At 45.2% G+C, this 14,519-nt stretch overlaps 1 protein-coding gene across 1 annotated transcript in view; it reads left to right on the forward strand.

Annotated features, from left to right (window-relative positions):
- Window positions 1–1,532: 1,532 nt before the first annotated feature.
- Window positions 1,533–14,519, forward strand: part of TNS3 (tensin 3) — an 81,496-nt gene continuing 68,509 nt past the window's right edge. The window contains 1 exon segment of the mRNA XM_082196064.1: window positions 1,533–1,603. Within this exon segment, the coding sequence (XP_082052190.1) occupies window positions 1,548–1,603 (56 nt within the window). The 5' untranslated portion in view covers window positions 1,533–1,547.

Genomic DNA, 14,519 nt, shown 5'->3' on the forward strand with positions numbered 1-14,519 from the left:
CACACCTGGCAGCCAATGCCCCCCCCCCATTGGATAAAAGGTAAAGGGACCCCTGACTGTTAGGTCCAGCCGTGGCCGACTCTGGGGTTGCATGCTCATCTCGCTTTACTGGCCAAGGGAGCCGGCGTACAGCTTCCGGGTCATGTGGCCAGCAGGACTAAGCCGCTTCTGGCGAACCAGAGGAGCGCATGGAAACACCATTTACCTTCCGGCTGGAGCAGTACCTATTTATCTACTTGCACTTCATGCTTTCGAACTGCCAGGTTGGCAGGAGCTGGAACTGAGCAATGGGAGCTCACCCCGTTGCGGGGATTTGGAGGGGCAGAATCACACCTGGCAGCCAATGCCCGCCCCCCCCCCCGGGTAGATGAGTCTAAAAAGCCCAAGACACAATTTTTCATGGCCCTCTTGCAGTTATGGTGGCTCATTTACCCGAAGTAATGTATTTAGTGTTAAAACTGGCAGCGCTAGTGCAATGGCATGTTTGGTGAATGATGTGCATCTTCCATGTGGAGAGGAGCATGAGCCAGTTTATGTCAAGAACTTGTGCTTGATGGAGAAGTCACTGTCATGTGTGTGAATAAAAGGACGACTGGGTTTCTTGCGTTTTTCTTTTGGATAACTTCTGAATCAGCCAGGAGGATATACATATCTTTCCACAACTTCCAATTTCCTTTCTTTTTTAAAATGTGGTTGTACTTATAGCCTGCTCTTCTTGGGCTGGCTTAGTAGCCTTGCATCCAAGAGGATGAGCCGGTCCAGGCCTACATAGCTGGAATGGCGCTGCATCTTTGTTCCACATCCTTCATTGGGCCCATAATTTTCTTTTTCCTCCAGAAGGACCCAGAGCTCGTCTTAAAGCATGCTTTGGTATTCGAATGGCAGGGAAACAGCTGCGACTTCCCTTGCTTAAAGCACTGCTCTGATGGCTCCATGCACTGAGTCTCCCTCTGCCCTCCTAAAAGCACAAGAAAAGGTAGGAAGTCTCCAGGGTTAGACTTGTTTTCTGTCCTTGGGTTCAGAGCAAATGTCAGGTGGATGGAGCATTTCAATAGGGGCAGAAAGTCATTCTTGGCACTCAGCGGAGCTTCAGTTACCAAAGCAACTAACCTTGGTTGAAAATGAGGAGAATGTTGCATAGCAATTCCCACCCCCACTCCTTAAGTATGTAGTTAATTACCCTTCCAAGGTTGAAATGTGCTAATTGATTCTATGACTCATTTTTTAAAATGTGCCTGAGGGTCAGGGCTTGTCTTGTCCTGGTGGAGCAGGGAAGGAAGCATCCACATTTTAATACGTTTTTGGCCAGTTTTCAAAACGAAAAAAGATTGCCAAGGCAACTACTGTAAAAAGATCCATGTTCAAACAATAATGGCCCTATCAGATCTAGAATTGAGTGTGTTTGCCAATCAACCCAGAACGTGATTCAGTTGGTATGAATCTATGAAATATCCTGATTTCAGAGCAGCAAAGCTACTCCCGAAAACAATATAATTTTTTCCTCCCCTTCTCTCAGCAGTGCAGATCAAGCCCTAGATAGATTTGCTATGAAGAAATTATTTGATGATAAAGTTTCTGCTTTAATGCAACCATCCCAGAAAAGGTATTTTCATTTATCTTCTCATATACTTCTGTTTAGGCAAGTACCATACTTCCCTCCCTTCACCACAGTCGGAGGGCGGTTTCCTGCATCTTTCACCATCCATTTCACCACCCTTCCCTTCTTGAGGGTGTGTATATTTTGCTGGGCTCATATAAGAGGGAATCTGCATTATAAAAGGTGTGGTTAACCATGTTTTGGCCCCAGTCCACACTGAGGGTTAGGCTGCCCTCCAAGGGCCCTGTGTGCAAAGTGTGCATATGCACACACACACACACACACACACACTTGCCACACACACAACATGACTACAGACAGCCTTCTGCATTTTGTTTTCCCATCATGGCAACTTTGGGCTTAGGAAGGACCTCCCCACCCCCAGTCCAGTTCTGCCACAGGGTGGGAAAACCGTACAATGAAGGTGCCTGCTTGATCTCAAAGGGTAGTTCCAAAGTGCAGGTGCTGCCACACTAAGCATAGAATCATAGACTCACAGAGCAGGAGGGACCCCAAGGGGCATCTACTTCAACCCCCTGCAATCCAGGAATCTCAGCTAAGCACTGCTCTTCAGCCATTTTAGTTCTGCAGAGTTGTTCGCTATACTAAAGTCAGATTTACAGGCGGCTGAAATTGCCTTCGTAGTAGCAGATCTTGATTACCAGATCCTGTTGATCATACCAAACAATAAATGTAGCATGAGAACCCCAGTTTGCATGTAAGAAACACAGATAACATATTCATAGAAGTGGTTACAATGCAAACATGCCTTGACGTTATGTGACTGGAATATTCATTCAATTTAGGATTAAATTAGTGGGCCTTGTAATACCAGAATGAGAAGAGGAATTAGGGCACAACAATTGGCCAAAAAGAACAGAAGCAATCAGCCTGGCAGCTCGGGTTGGTAACCCTAGTGACCCATCCATTCCCTTCACCAGAAAGCAGATGAGTATTGTAGAACTTGTTTGGAGAGGGAGGCTCTTGCTAGCCATTGAGAGGACAATGTTTGGTAGAAAGCCAGGCCAGCCAGTGCATCTGTTTGTCTCTCACTGCATAAAAGCTTTCCCAGTGAGCTGCTGCACTTTTCTCTGGAGACCTACACAGCTGCTGCTGAAGTGGAAAAAGAACAACACATCCCCTCTGAGGCTTTAATAAATATTTAGCCTTGAGAGATCCTTTCCCATTCTGCTCCAGGTCAGCAAATAAATGCAGCATTATTCGGGCGGCTGGGTGTGCTTGCAAACATTGCTTTGAAAGGCGCAGATGAGCAGTGCCGTGGGATCGAAAGGAAGAAGATGTTTCCATTGGCCCCTTTGAGAGGATGTGCAATATAAACTGTTCTGATTTTCTCACAGCCTTTCTCTTCTGCAAACAAGGATCCATGAAAAGCAGAAGCCCGCAGAGCAGCATTTGCAGAAGGTGCTTCAGGGCAGTAATTGCAGCCATGGAGGATGGTCAGGGTGGAAGGTGTCAAATTGTGTCTTCAGTGTACGACACCCCACCCCCCACTTGCAATATAATCATTTTTGAAAGGCTTGGGGAGAAATTCAGTTTTATGGCAGATGCAACTTCCTGTCCATTGGCATACCTGCAATGCCTTGTGCTGTACAGCTCTTCAAACTGTGTCGGGAATTGGGATTGTACTGGAGCATCCTTCCCCTTTTTGCCATTTGCATATTAAGTCATTACTAATATCTATGAGACAAGTTAGTAATGACTTAATTTAAATGCCATTGGTGTAAGCAGGCCTGTGCAGAGCTTGTCTGAGGCCTGAGGCTTGAGTCTTGTTAGAATAAAGTTATATACTGTACTCAGAGAAGAAAGCAGCCTGTCACTGGTGGGAACTGGATTTAAGTGATTACTAAGTGCACCTAGGGACGCGTGTGGCGCTGTGGGTTAAACCACAGAGCCTAGGACTTGCCGATCTAAAGATTGCTTCCCCGATTGCTTGCCGATCTAAAGTTTGATTCCCTGTGATGACGGGGTGAGCTCCCGTTGCTCAGTCCCTGCTCCTGCCAACCTAGCAGTTCGAAAGCACGTCAAAGTGCAAGTAGATAAATAGGTACCGCTCTGGCGGGAAGGTAAACGGCGTTTCTGTGCGCTGCTCTGGTTCGCCAGAAGCGGCTTAGTCCTGCTGGCCACATGACCCGGAAGCTGTACGCTGGCTCCCTTGGCCAGTAAAGCGAGATGAGCGCCGCAACCCCAGAGTCGGCCACGGCTGGACCTAATGGTCAGGGGTCCCTTTACCTTTACCTTTAAGTGCACCTAATGAATCTGAATGCAATGAATTGTGTCTAGGCCACTAATGGAATTTTCCCCATTTGCTCAAAATAATTTAGGACGGCATTTCCGTGCGCTCTGCCACTCATCATGGTCTTTCGTGCATCAGAAGCAGTTTAGTCATGACCCGGAAAAGCTGAATAATGGGGAGGAAGGATGGGATGCAAAGGCTAACAAATCGTAAGAGTAACTGCTATCACCTTAGTAATTCCAAAGCAGTTTGAAGGACTGCACTGCCTACTGTTGCGCGGGAGTGTGAGCAGACTGTGCCTTAAAAAACACGGCCAACTATATATTTCCCCTTTCAGCTATGCACAATTCTTAAGTGGCCTTCTCTCTGGATCTGTAAAAATGAACACATCATCTCTCTTCCTGCATTACATTATCCTACACAGAATTCTGAATTTTGATGCTGGGGGGGGGGGTGACTTTATTCTGCTTGCAGTTGTCCTTGCTCCTAGCTGTATTCACATGGGTCCTGATCTCATGCTAATACAAGCTCTGCAGAGGCAGGTTTGGGATTGTGCAACCGGTGCAGCCCGTACCGGGCGCCGTGTTTCAGAGAGCACCACAACAATGCTGTCAAATGGAGTGGGGGAGCCGGGCGGGGTGTGTGTGCCAAATTTTAGCACAGGACACTGCAAAATGTGGGGGCCATACCTTTCTCTCACCAGTGGTGGCCATAATCCTTAGAGGAACAGGTGGTAAATAAATCTAATAATTTCATTTATTTGCTTGCCCGACCTGCTCCATCAGCTGTCACACCATCTGTATTGCTTTGGCCTTGGGCACCACTTCCTCATCCCCTAATGTAAGGAAATCTAACCTGTGGCCTCCCGGATGTTGCTGAACCCCAACTCCCCTTAGTCCCAGCCAGCGCGGTCAGCAGTCCAGAACACAAACAAGCTGTAGGAAGGCATCCTCCAGGTCTTCAGTCTGGCTTGGTGATCTATAGCAGACACCCTATTGGATCCTATTGGATGGGAGTAAAGAAATCCTCACTGCTTGGAGGAATTCTGGGTAGTTTGTGGCATCTGTTCCCCAACTGGAGGCCAGAAGGCAGAATCTCTCTAAAGTGAGAGCACTTCCTGAAGATGGAAGAGCAGACCAGCTCCTGCTTGCCCACCTCAAGGACTCCTGCCACAAGGTAAATGAAACTGAAACGATATCAGTGCCCGAGAACTGCGGGATAATTGCTGTTGCATCAACAGAAGACGAAAGCAAAAGACATCCCTGGGTGGTCTTGCCAACTTCTAATCACATGCAGCTAAGCAGGCACATGTGGCCTAAACCAAGCTCTTGCCTGGGTAGGTAGCTTGGATGTGCATTCTAACATAACAGTGTAATCCATGATGCTATGGGAACACCCATTTTTAAAAAGCCAATCCCCTTTCTTCTCAGATGGTCGGCTTTTTCTGAAGGTGTAGCAGGCCATGCAGCCAGTTTATACCTCAGGAATATAGTAAGTAGTAAGCAGCCCTTCAGTCCCTTATCTGCTCCTGGCTAATCTAAAGTTCTTAATGGAGCTCATGCGCGATAACAACCCATCACTGAACAGTTTCAAATTGAAAGCTGTGGGTTATTTGTTTGAATGCCTCCCCCCGCCCTTTTAAAATACTTTTTATCTTCTTGTTACAAAATTGTACACACAAATAATAAAACATGAGTGACTAACAAAAAATGGGTCATTAGGTGGGTAAAATACTAAACATATTATTTTATAATAATGAGGTGATTACAGTAAACCAATAAAACGAGTTCTTCCATCAACTTGGAAAACACAAAGCAAAACAAGTCAGCTAATGAGTAGTACCTGCTTATCTACGCCATATTGCAATATACTGACAGGATTGAGCCAGGAAGAAATCACAGTGGGCAAGCTGGAGTTTTTATTAGCAAAAATAGGATCTGCACAGGAGTGTCTGGCCTAATGAGCATCACAACTCATCTCTGGAAGGTCTTGCACACATGAAGCAGTTGCTGAGACTGAAAGTCCCCTCCTCTCCAGGTCCTCCCCCCCAGCAATCTGAGACTGCACCAGCGGGAAGGTAACTTCTCCTTGGCCCTCTTCATGCCTCTCCTGGTTCTGGGAGACCTGGTGGGGAGGGGAGCTTGCCGCAGTAGGAGGGAGAGACGCCTGTGTCTCTTCACCAGCCGGACTCATCTCTGCTTCTTGGCCTCCCTCTTCTCCTACTTCAACTTCTGCCTCTGGGTCTGAACTGCTCTCTGCCCCAGACTCTGCCCGCTCACTAAGCCCTGTTTCCTCTTCAGCTTCCGACACCTCCCAGTCTTCTCCCTCTTCTCCCTCTGACCTCTCATTGTCGTCCCACCACCAACCCCCAGAGCCTTCTTCCCCAGGGGGTTCCCTTAGGGGTTCCCCAGATGGAATGCCAAGAGCTGTAACTTCCGGAGTTTACTTTTTAATTGTGTTTTTATCTTTCTCGCTGTTGGCTTTAAATTACTGCCCTGGAGCTGCCATGCACAAGCAGAAATGAATCAGCACCTGCGAGACAAGGTTGGCTTGTTGCTGCTTAAGTTTGGTGAAAGGCAAAAGCAGGAAGGATTTTAGATGGGAAGTTGTAATCACTCGCTTCATCCATAGGGCTCACAAAAGGGGCAGTTGTGCCTCTGTTGCATTGAACAATTCTAGCTAGCCAGAACATCAGGGGGTGTCGTTGAACTCCTGTACCCTCCTCCACCCCGCGGTTGGCATCCAGCCCCTGGATTTTCTACCTCCATGATGGCACTTACCCATGGTCAACCCCGTAGGCGCCCCCCCTCCTCCAAAAGCCCCAGGACGTTCCCCACAGTAGAAGTCTACACTGGACTTTTTTGGAGAAAGGAAATACCATTTGGGTTTTTTTTATAAATTTTTTATTGGTTTTTCACAATTTATATAAACACAAACAATACACAATACAAACAAACACATAAACAAACATGTATAATTTCAAATCCTTTTTTCTTAAACCTTACTTCACCTCCCCTTTCTGCATCCCAATTTCCAAATTTGTTTCAGCAAATCCTCCCCCTTGATTTTATCTAATTTTCCCTTGTTCTTTTCTTTTACTTAATCTTTTACAGCTGTAGTCCCCTTTTTTCTATACCCTCAACATTTTAGCACTCATTAATTTTACAATATTTCTTAAGATAATTTTTGAATTTCTTCCAATCTTCTTCCGCCGTCTCTTTCCCCTGGTCTCGGATTCTGCCAGTCATTTCAGCCAGTCCCATGTAGTCTATCACCTTCATCTGCCATTCTTCCAGAGTGGGTAGATCTTGTGTCTTCCAATACTTTGCGATGAGAATTCTTGCTGCTGTAGTAGCATACATAAAAAAAGTCCTGTCTTTCTTTGGCACCAATTGGCCGACAATGCCCAAGAGAAAGGCTTCTGGTTTCTTGGGAAAAGTACATTTAAGTACCTTTTTCATTTCATTATATATCATTTCCCAGAAGGCCTTAATCTTCGGGCACGTCCACCAAAGGTGATAAAAAGTACCTTCAGTTTCTTTACATTTCCAACACTTATTATCAGGCAAATGGTAGATTTTTGCTAGCTTGACTGGGGTCATGTACCACCTGTAAATCATTTTCATAATATTCTCTCTTAAGGCATTACATGCCGTAAATTTTATACCGGTGGTCCACAACTTTTTTTATATATAAAAAAGGAAATACCATTTGGGAATGACCTTGCAAGCCTAGAGAGTCCTGTTGCTATAAACCAGGGGTCGGCACCCTAAGGCCCGGGGGCCGGATGCGGCCCAATCCCCTTCTCAATCCGGCCTGCGGACGCTCCGGGAATCAGCGTGTTTTTGCATGAGTAGAATGTGTTCTTTTATTTAAAATGCATCTCTGGGTTATTTGTGGGGCATAGGAATTCTTTCATTTTCCCCCCTTCAAAATATTGTCCAGCCCACCACATGGCCTGAGGGACGGGGGACTGGCCCCCGGCTGGAAAAGGTTGCTGACCCCTTCTATAAACCAACCACTGCTAGATTGCTATCTGGGTTCCCCTGCTAATTTTGAATCTGGTTTTGCCACAGCTGACGAGGTGTTTCATTGGTGTATTGATCTGGGCCTTGGTGGTGAGGTCTTTGCTGACAGTGGACAGTACCAGTTCCCACAGGACAAAATTACACTGATCGTGGGAAAAGACGCCCCAAGGCCAGCATGGACTACTGGAATCGTGTGTAAGGCCACCTGTGCTAGTACCTGGAAAGATTCACTTCACCCCCTGGCGCTGTCCACCTCTGCCCCTGAGCTAATGGGGGTGGATGAGCTTGGAAGGCAGGATTGTTGCAGGGCTCTCCTCCACCCACATGCGCTTGCCAGTGCTATGGCTGCCAGACTTTGATGCCTTGAAAGAACAACATTCCCCGGGAAATGGACAACTCTTTTTTCCAACATAGAGAGCAGCTGCCAGCAAGATGATTGGACACCACTTCCATGCTCCCATGCTGATGTGGTAGCTACTATTGAGGCCCCTAATCTTAAGGGAGCTAACTCAAAATCTCATGCTTCTGTCCAGGGCTCGAGCTCTAAGGAGATCCTACGCAACTGGCCAGTTCCACATTACCATGGACTGGAGGCTGGACTGGAGGTTGAACTGTTAGCGGACATTCGGGACATTTTAGCGCCATCTATGAAACTAGACAATGACCTCTGCTGCAGCTGGGTGGACATGTACGAGCAGAGGGGCAGCATTGAACTGGTTTTCCATGACTTAGTGTTGCAGAATAACTTCTGGTATCTGATACATTTGTCTGCAAATAGAGAGCTCCTTGTTGAGTTAATACAGGCCTGTAAATATACTGAGTGCAGACACATAATGGAAGTTGGGCTGCAAGGAGAGGAAATGTGAGGCAGAGCGGTAGAGGCAGGGAGAACGCGAGGTTGAGATCCCAGCGTTTGTCACCTCCCCCAGTAACATCCAGATCTGCTCTAAGAAGCTCCCCGGCGGCAGGCAGTTCTTGGCTCATCTTACAAGAGCCCCATGAGTCTTTGGAAGCGGACAAGAGACATGTAAGGAACTGTCTCTGTTGAAATGAAGTGGGAATTACTGATCCAATTTCCTTATTGGATCAGTTATTCCCCCAAGATGGTGTTCTTGAAGCTACCAGCATGAGTTTGACCAAACTGCGGGAGGCAGTGGAGGACAGAAGTGCCTGGCGTGCTCTGGTCCAGGGGGTCACGAAGAGTCGGACACGACTAAACGACTAAACAACAACAAATTCCCCCAAGAACAAACCCAGGTTGGTCTGGGTGTATATAACTGCAAGTAAACATTTTTAATCTAATGACCAGAATGGCTGTAAATATTTTATAATCTAGATTTAACAAAGAGATTGGTTGGTGGGATCCTTGGGAAGAACCACGATGCTTGAATGCTTTGAAGTTGCAGGAAGTGGGTTACTGGCTAAAATAGTGTTGTGTTGCATTCCACCCCAGTCTCTGAGCGGTGAGGGGTCGCAGCAGGCACTTACCCAGGGTTCGTGCTTCCTCTGCAATGAGGTTATTTGCACATGTATACAACCTGAGCCCACGATGGAGGAGTTCACAGCATTAACGCCTCAGGATGGTATTGCTTCTCCCAGAGCCACAGCCTTGGATCCCAACACAAATCAGGCATCGCTCTGTCTCCCAGCTGCCCAGCCTGCAGCTTCTAGCTTGCACACCCCACTCAAGTTTTTTGTCTTTCAAGACACGGGAGGGAAGGGGCCCCCTCATTTGTCCTCTGGCACAGAGCCACTTCCTTCGTCACCTTAACAACCCAGGCTTAGGCCATTACCTCATCAGGAAGCTCGTCTGGCTATTCCTGGAATTGAATCTTACAGCCCCCCCCCCCACATTGTATAGCCTGGCCATTTGTGGAAGTGTGTGTTCCTTAAATGTTTTGTAAAAGGGTGTTTCAAAACCATCACGACGGGTTGTAAATAATAAAATAATAAAATAATAAAATAAATAATAAAATTATTATTATTATTATTATTATTATTATTATTATTATTATTATTATTATTATTTATTAGGGCCGCATGATTTCCCCACCTTCAAGTTTTAAATTACTTCTTTTATCTTCTCCTCTGATACCTATTTTCCATACATTTACTGTCCTCTTCCTTTAGTATAGGTATTGCTTTGGTATCTAGTAATTTATTCTAGAGGGGGAGTGGGGAGGAGTACAGAGAAGAAAAACTTATTAAATTCTGATTTTGTGTTATAAAACCTTTCTTCTGTTTTCATTTTTATACCTGTAATTACAGCTTTGTTTCTCATTTTTTGCAACTAGCAGCTAATAGTTTGGATCCCTTACCCCAATATTCTTAATACTTTTGTTTTTAATGTAGAATTTGTACAATTGTTTTATCAATTTCTATTGCTTCTAGTTCTTTTCACATAATATGTTGTTGTTATTTAGTTGTTTAGTCGTGTCCAACTCTTCATGACCCTATGGACCGGAGCATGCCAGGCACTCCTGTCTTCCACTGCCTCCCGCAGTTTGGTCAAACTCATGCTGGTAGCTTTGAGAACACTGTCCCACCATCTCGTCCTCTGCCGTCCCCTTCTCCTTGTGCCCTCCATCTTTCCCAACATCAGGGTCTTTCCCAGGGAGTCTTCTCTTCTCATGAGGTGGCCAAAGTACTGGAGCCTCAGCTTCACGATCTGTCCTTCCAGTGAGCACTCAGGGCTGATTTCCTAAGAATGGATAGGTCCATGGGACTCACAAGAGTCTCCTCCAGCACCATAATTCAAAAGCATCAATTCTTCGGTGATCAGCCTTCTTTATGGTCCAGCTCTCACTTCCATACATCACTACAGGGAAAACCATGGCTTTAACTATATGGACCTTTGTTGGCAAGGTGATGTCTCTGCTTTTTAAGATGTCTAGGTTTGTCATTGCTTTCCTCCTAAGAAACAGGTGTCTTTTAATTTCATGACCGCTGTCACCATCTGCATTGATCATGGAGCCCAAGAAAGTAAAATCTCTCACTGCCTCCATTTCTTCCCCTTCTATTTGACTGGGGGTGATGGGACCAGTGGCCATGATCTTCATTTTTTGATGATGAGCTTCAGACCATATTTTGCGTTCTCCTCTTTCACCCTCATTAAAGGGTTATTTAATTCCTCCTCACTTTCTGCCATCAAGGTTGTGTCAGGTGGTTGATATTTCTTCCGGCAATCTTAATTCCGGTTTGGCATTCATTCAATCTAGCCTTTTGCATGATGAATTCTGCGTATAAGTTAAATAAGCAGGGAGACAATATACAGCCTTGTCGTACTCCTTTCCCAATTTTGAACCAATCAGTTGTTCCATATTCAGTTCTAACTGTAGTTTCTTGTCCCATATAGAGATTTCTCAGGAGACAGATGAGGTGATCAGGTACTCCCATTTATTTAAGAACTTGCCATAGTTTGCTGTGGTCAACACAGTCAAAGGCTTTTGCATAGTCAATGAAGCAGAAGTAGATGTCTTTCTGGAACTCTCTAGCTTTCTCCATAAACCAGCGCATGTTTGCAATTTGGTCTCTGGTTCCTCTGCCCCTTCGAAATCCAGCTTGCACTTCTGGGAGTTCTCGGTCCACATACTGCTTGAGCCTGCCTTGTAGAATTTTAAGCATAACCTTGCTAGCATGTGAAATGAGCGCAGTTGTGCGGTAGTTGGAGCATTCTTTGGCACTGCCCTTCTTTGGGACTGGGATATAGACTGATCTTCTCCAATCCTCTGGCCACTGCTGAGTTTTCCAAACTTGTTGGCATATTGAGTATAGCACCTTAACAGCATCATCGTTTAAAATTTTAAATAGTTCAGCTGGAATATCATCACATAAGCAGTGCTTTCTAAGGCCCATTTGACTTCACTCTCCAGGATGTCTGGCTCAAGGTCAGCAACCACACTACCTGGGGTGTACGAGACATCCATATCTTTCTGGTATAATTCCTCTGTGTATTCTTGCCACCTCTTCTTGACGTCTTCTGCTTCTGTTAGGTCCTTTCCACTTTTGTCCTTTATTATGGTAATCTTTGTACGAAATGTTCCTTTCATATCTCCAATTTTATTGAACAGATTTTTGGTTTTTCCCATTCTGTTGTTTTCCTCTATTTCTTTGCATTGCTCATTTAAGAAAGCCCTCTTGTCTCTCCTTGTTATTTTTTGGAAATCTGCATTCAATTTCCTGTATCTTTCACTATCTCCCTCGCATTTTGCTTGCTTTCTCTCCCCCGCTATTTGTAAGGCCTCGTTGGACAGCCACTTTGCTTTCTTGCATTTCCTTTTCATTGGGATGGTTTTAGTTGCTGCCTTCTGTATAATGTTATGGGCCTCCATCCATAGTCCTTCAGGCACTCTGTCCACCAAATCTAAATCCTTAAACCTGTTCCTCACTTCCACTGTGTATTCATAAGGGATTTGACTTAGATTGTATCTTACCGGCCCAGTGGTTTTTCCTACTTTCTTCAGTTTAAGCTTGAATTTTGCTATAAGAAGCTGATGATCTGAGCCACAGTCAGCTCCAGGTCTTGTTTTTGCTGACTGTATAGAGCTTCTCCATCTTTGGCTGCAGAGAATATAATCAATCTGATTTCGATGCTGCCCATCTGGTGATGTCCACGTGTAGAGTCGTCTCTTGTGTTGTTGGAAAAGCGTGTTTGTGATGACCAGCTTGTTCTCTTGGCAGAACTCTATTAGCCTTTGCCCTGCTTCATTTTGAACTCCAAGGCCAAACTTCCCAGTTGTTCCTTTTATCTCTGGACTCCCTCCTTTAGCATTCCAATCCCCTATAATGAGAAGAACATCCTTCATAATAGGTAGTTGTTTGTAAACTTGTTTTGAACTTGTTGCCCTGTGTCTTGGCTCCAGGGAAGAGACTTCCTGTTGTAACTGTGTATTTTGTGCCTTGTAGATTTTATTCACTCTTGATTTTTCTTGCATACATAGACCTTTAAACACTGTCTTCATTGTTTCCCACAGCAATTCTGAAACTCTTCCTTCTGTATTATTTTTCTTTTTTTAAAAAATCTAATGATGTCAAGGACAGGACCAAAATACCAAGTATGGGTCACAATTTCTGACAGAGTTAATAGGAACTGTGCACTCACTGGAATCATAGAATCATAGAGTTGGAAGAGTCGGAGACTCCACCACACTCCTGGGCAGCAAATTCCACTGTCGAACAGCTCTTACTGTCAGGTGGAATCTTCTTTCTTGTAGTTTGGATCCATTGCTCCGTGTCCGCTTCTCCGGAGCAGCAGAAAACAACCTTTCTCCCTCCTCTATGTGACATCCTTTTATATATTTGAACATGGCTATCATATCACCCCTTAACCTCCTCTTCTCCAGGCTAAACATGCCCAGCTCCCTTAGCCGTTCCTCATAAGACCTTTGACCATTTTGGTTGCCCTCCTCTGGACACGTTCCAGTTGGTCAGTGTCCTTCTTGAACTGTGGTGCCCAGAACTGGACACAGTACTCCAGGTGAGGTCTGACCAGAGCAGAATACAGTGGCACTATTACTTCCCTTGATCTAGATGCTATACTCCTATTGATGCAGCCCAGAATTGCATTGGCTTTTTTAGCTGCCGCGTCACACTGTTGGCTCATGTCAAGTTTGTGGTCAACCAAGACTCCTAGATCCTTTTCACATGTACTGCTCTCAAGCCAGGTGTCACCCATCTTGTATTTGTGCCTCTCATTTTTTTTGCCCAAGTGCAATACTTTACATTTCTCCCTGTTAAAATTCATCTTGTTTGTTTTGGCCCAGTTCTCTAATCTGTCAAGGTCGTTTTGAAGTGTGATCCTGTCCTATTTTAGATTGTGAGCTAAAAAAAGGGTGACAAATGTGTGGATTGTGTCCCCTGGATTACTCTCATTCCATACATCCCTTAGACCCCACTCCTACAATGTTCTCATCAATTTTAGTTGTTTCTTGCCCTTCCCCCTTTTTTAACTTCAGTGTTGTTTTACATTGCTTTTTCCATGCGGAATCAGAAAAACATGAGAAAAGCCTCTTGAATTCTGATTTTCTTCCCCCGCTGAGCTACCTCTCTCCCTGCTGGGTCCCTCTCCAGCATCACTTGAGACCCTTCCCTCCGCCTCTGGCTCCGATGTCAGTTCCCTGACAATTATTATTATTATTATTATTATTATTACTACTACTACTATTATTATTATTATTACTACTACTACTATTACTACTATCATACAGGCAGTGACCACTTTAGGCGTGTCCAACTGATGCAAACACTGACGCATGCAGCCTTTTGGACCTGGAAGAAGGCCGAATGGGGGCAGACCAGGGGTGGGGGGAATTCGACATGTGGGTTCCAGGAACAGAACCGCCATGCAGAATGATTGCCGCCTGTAATTAAAAAACAATAAAATAGAAATAGAAATAAAATTATATCTCTACCTCTATCTGTATTGATCTATCTAAGACCTATTAAAACATACAGATAATTCCAGTGGAAAGGGCGCAGCATCAGTCTTTTCCTTAAAGGCAGTCAGATTCCCAAAGCCGTTTGGAACAAGAAGATCTTCACTTGCTGACGGAAGGACAACAAGGAGGCAGCCATTCTAGCTTCTCCAGGGAGAGAGTTCCAAAGTTTGGGAGCAGCCACCAAGACGGCCCCAAGAATCCTA

This window comes from Podarcis vaucheri, assembly GCF_965113315.1.
Source record: "Podarcis vaucheri genome assembly, chromosome: 13".
NCBI classification, from domain to species: domain Eukaryota; kingdom Metazoa; phylum Chordata; class Lepidosauria; order Squamata; family Lacertidae; genus Podarcis; species Podarcis vaucheri.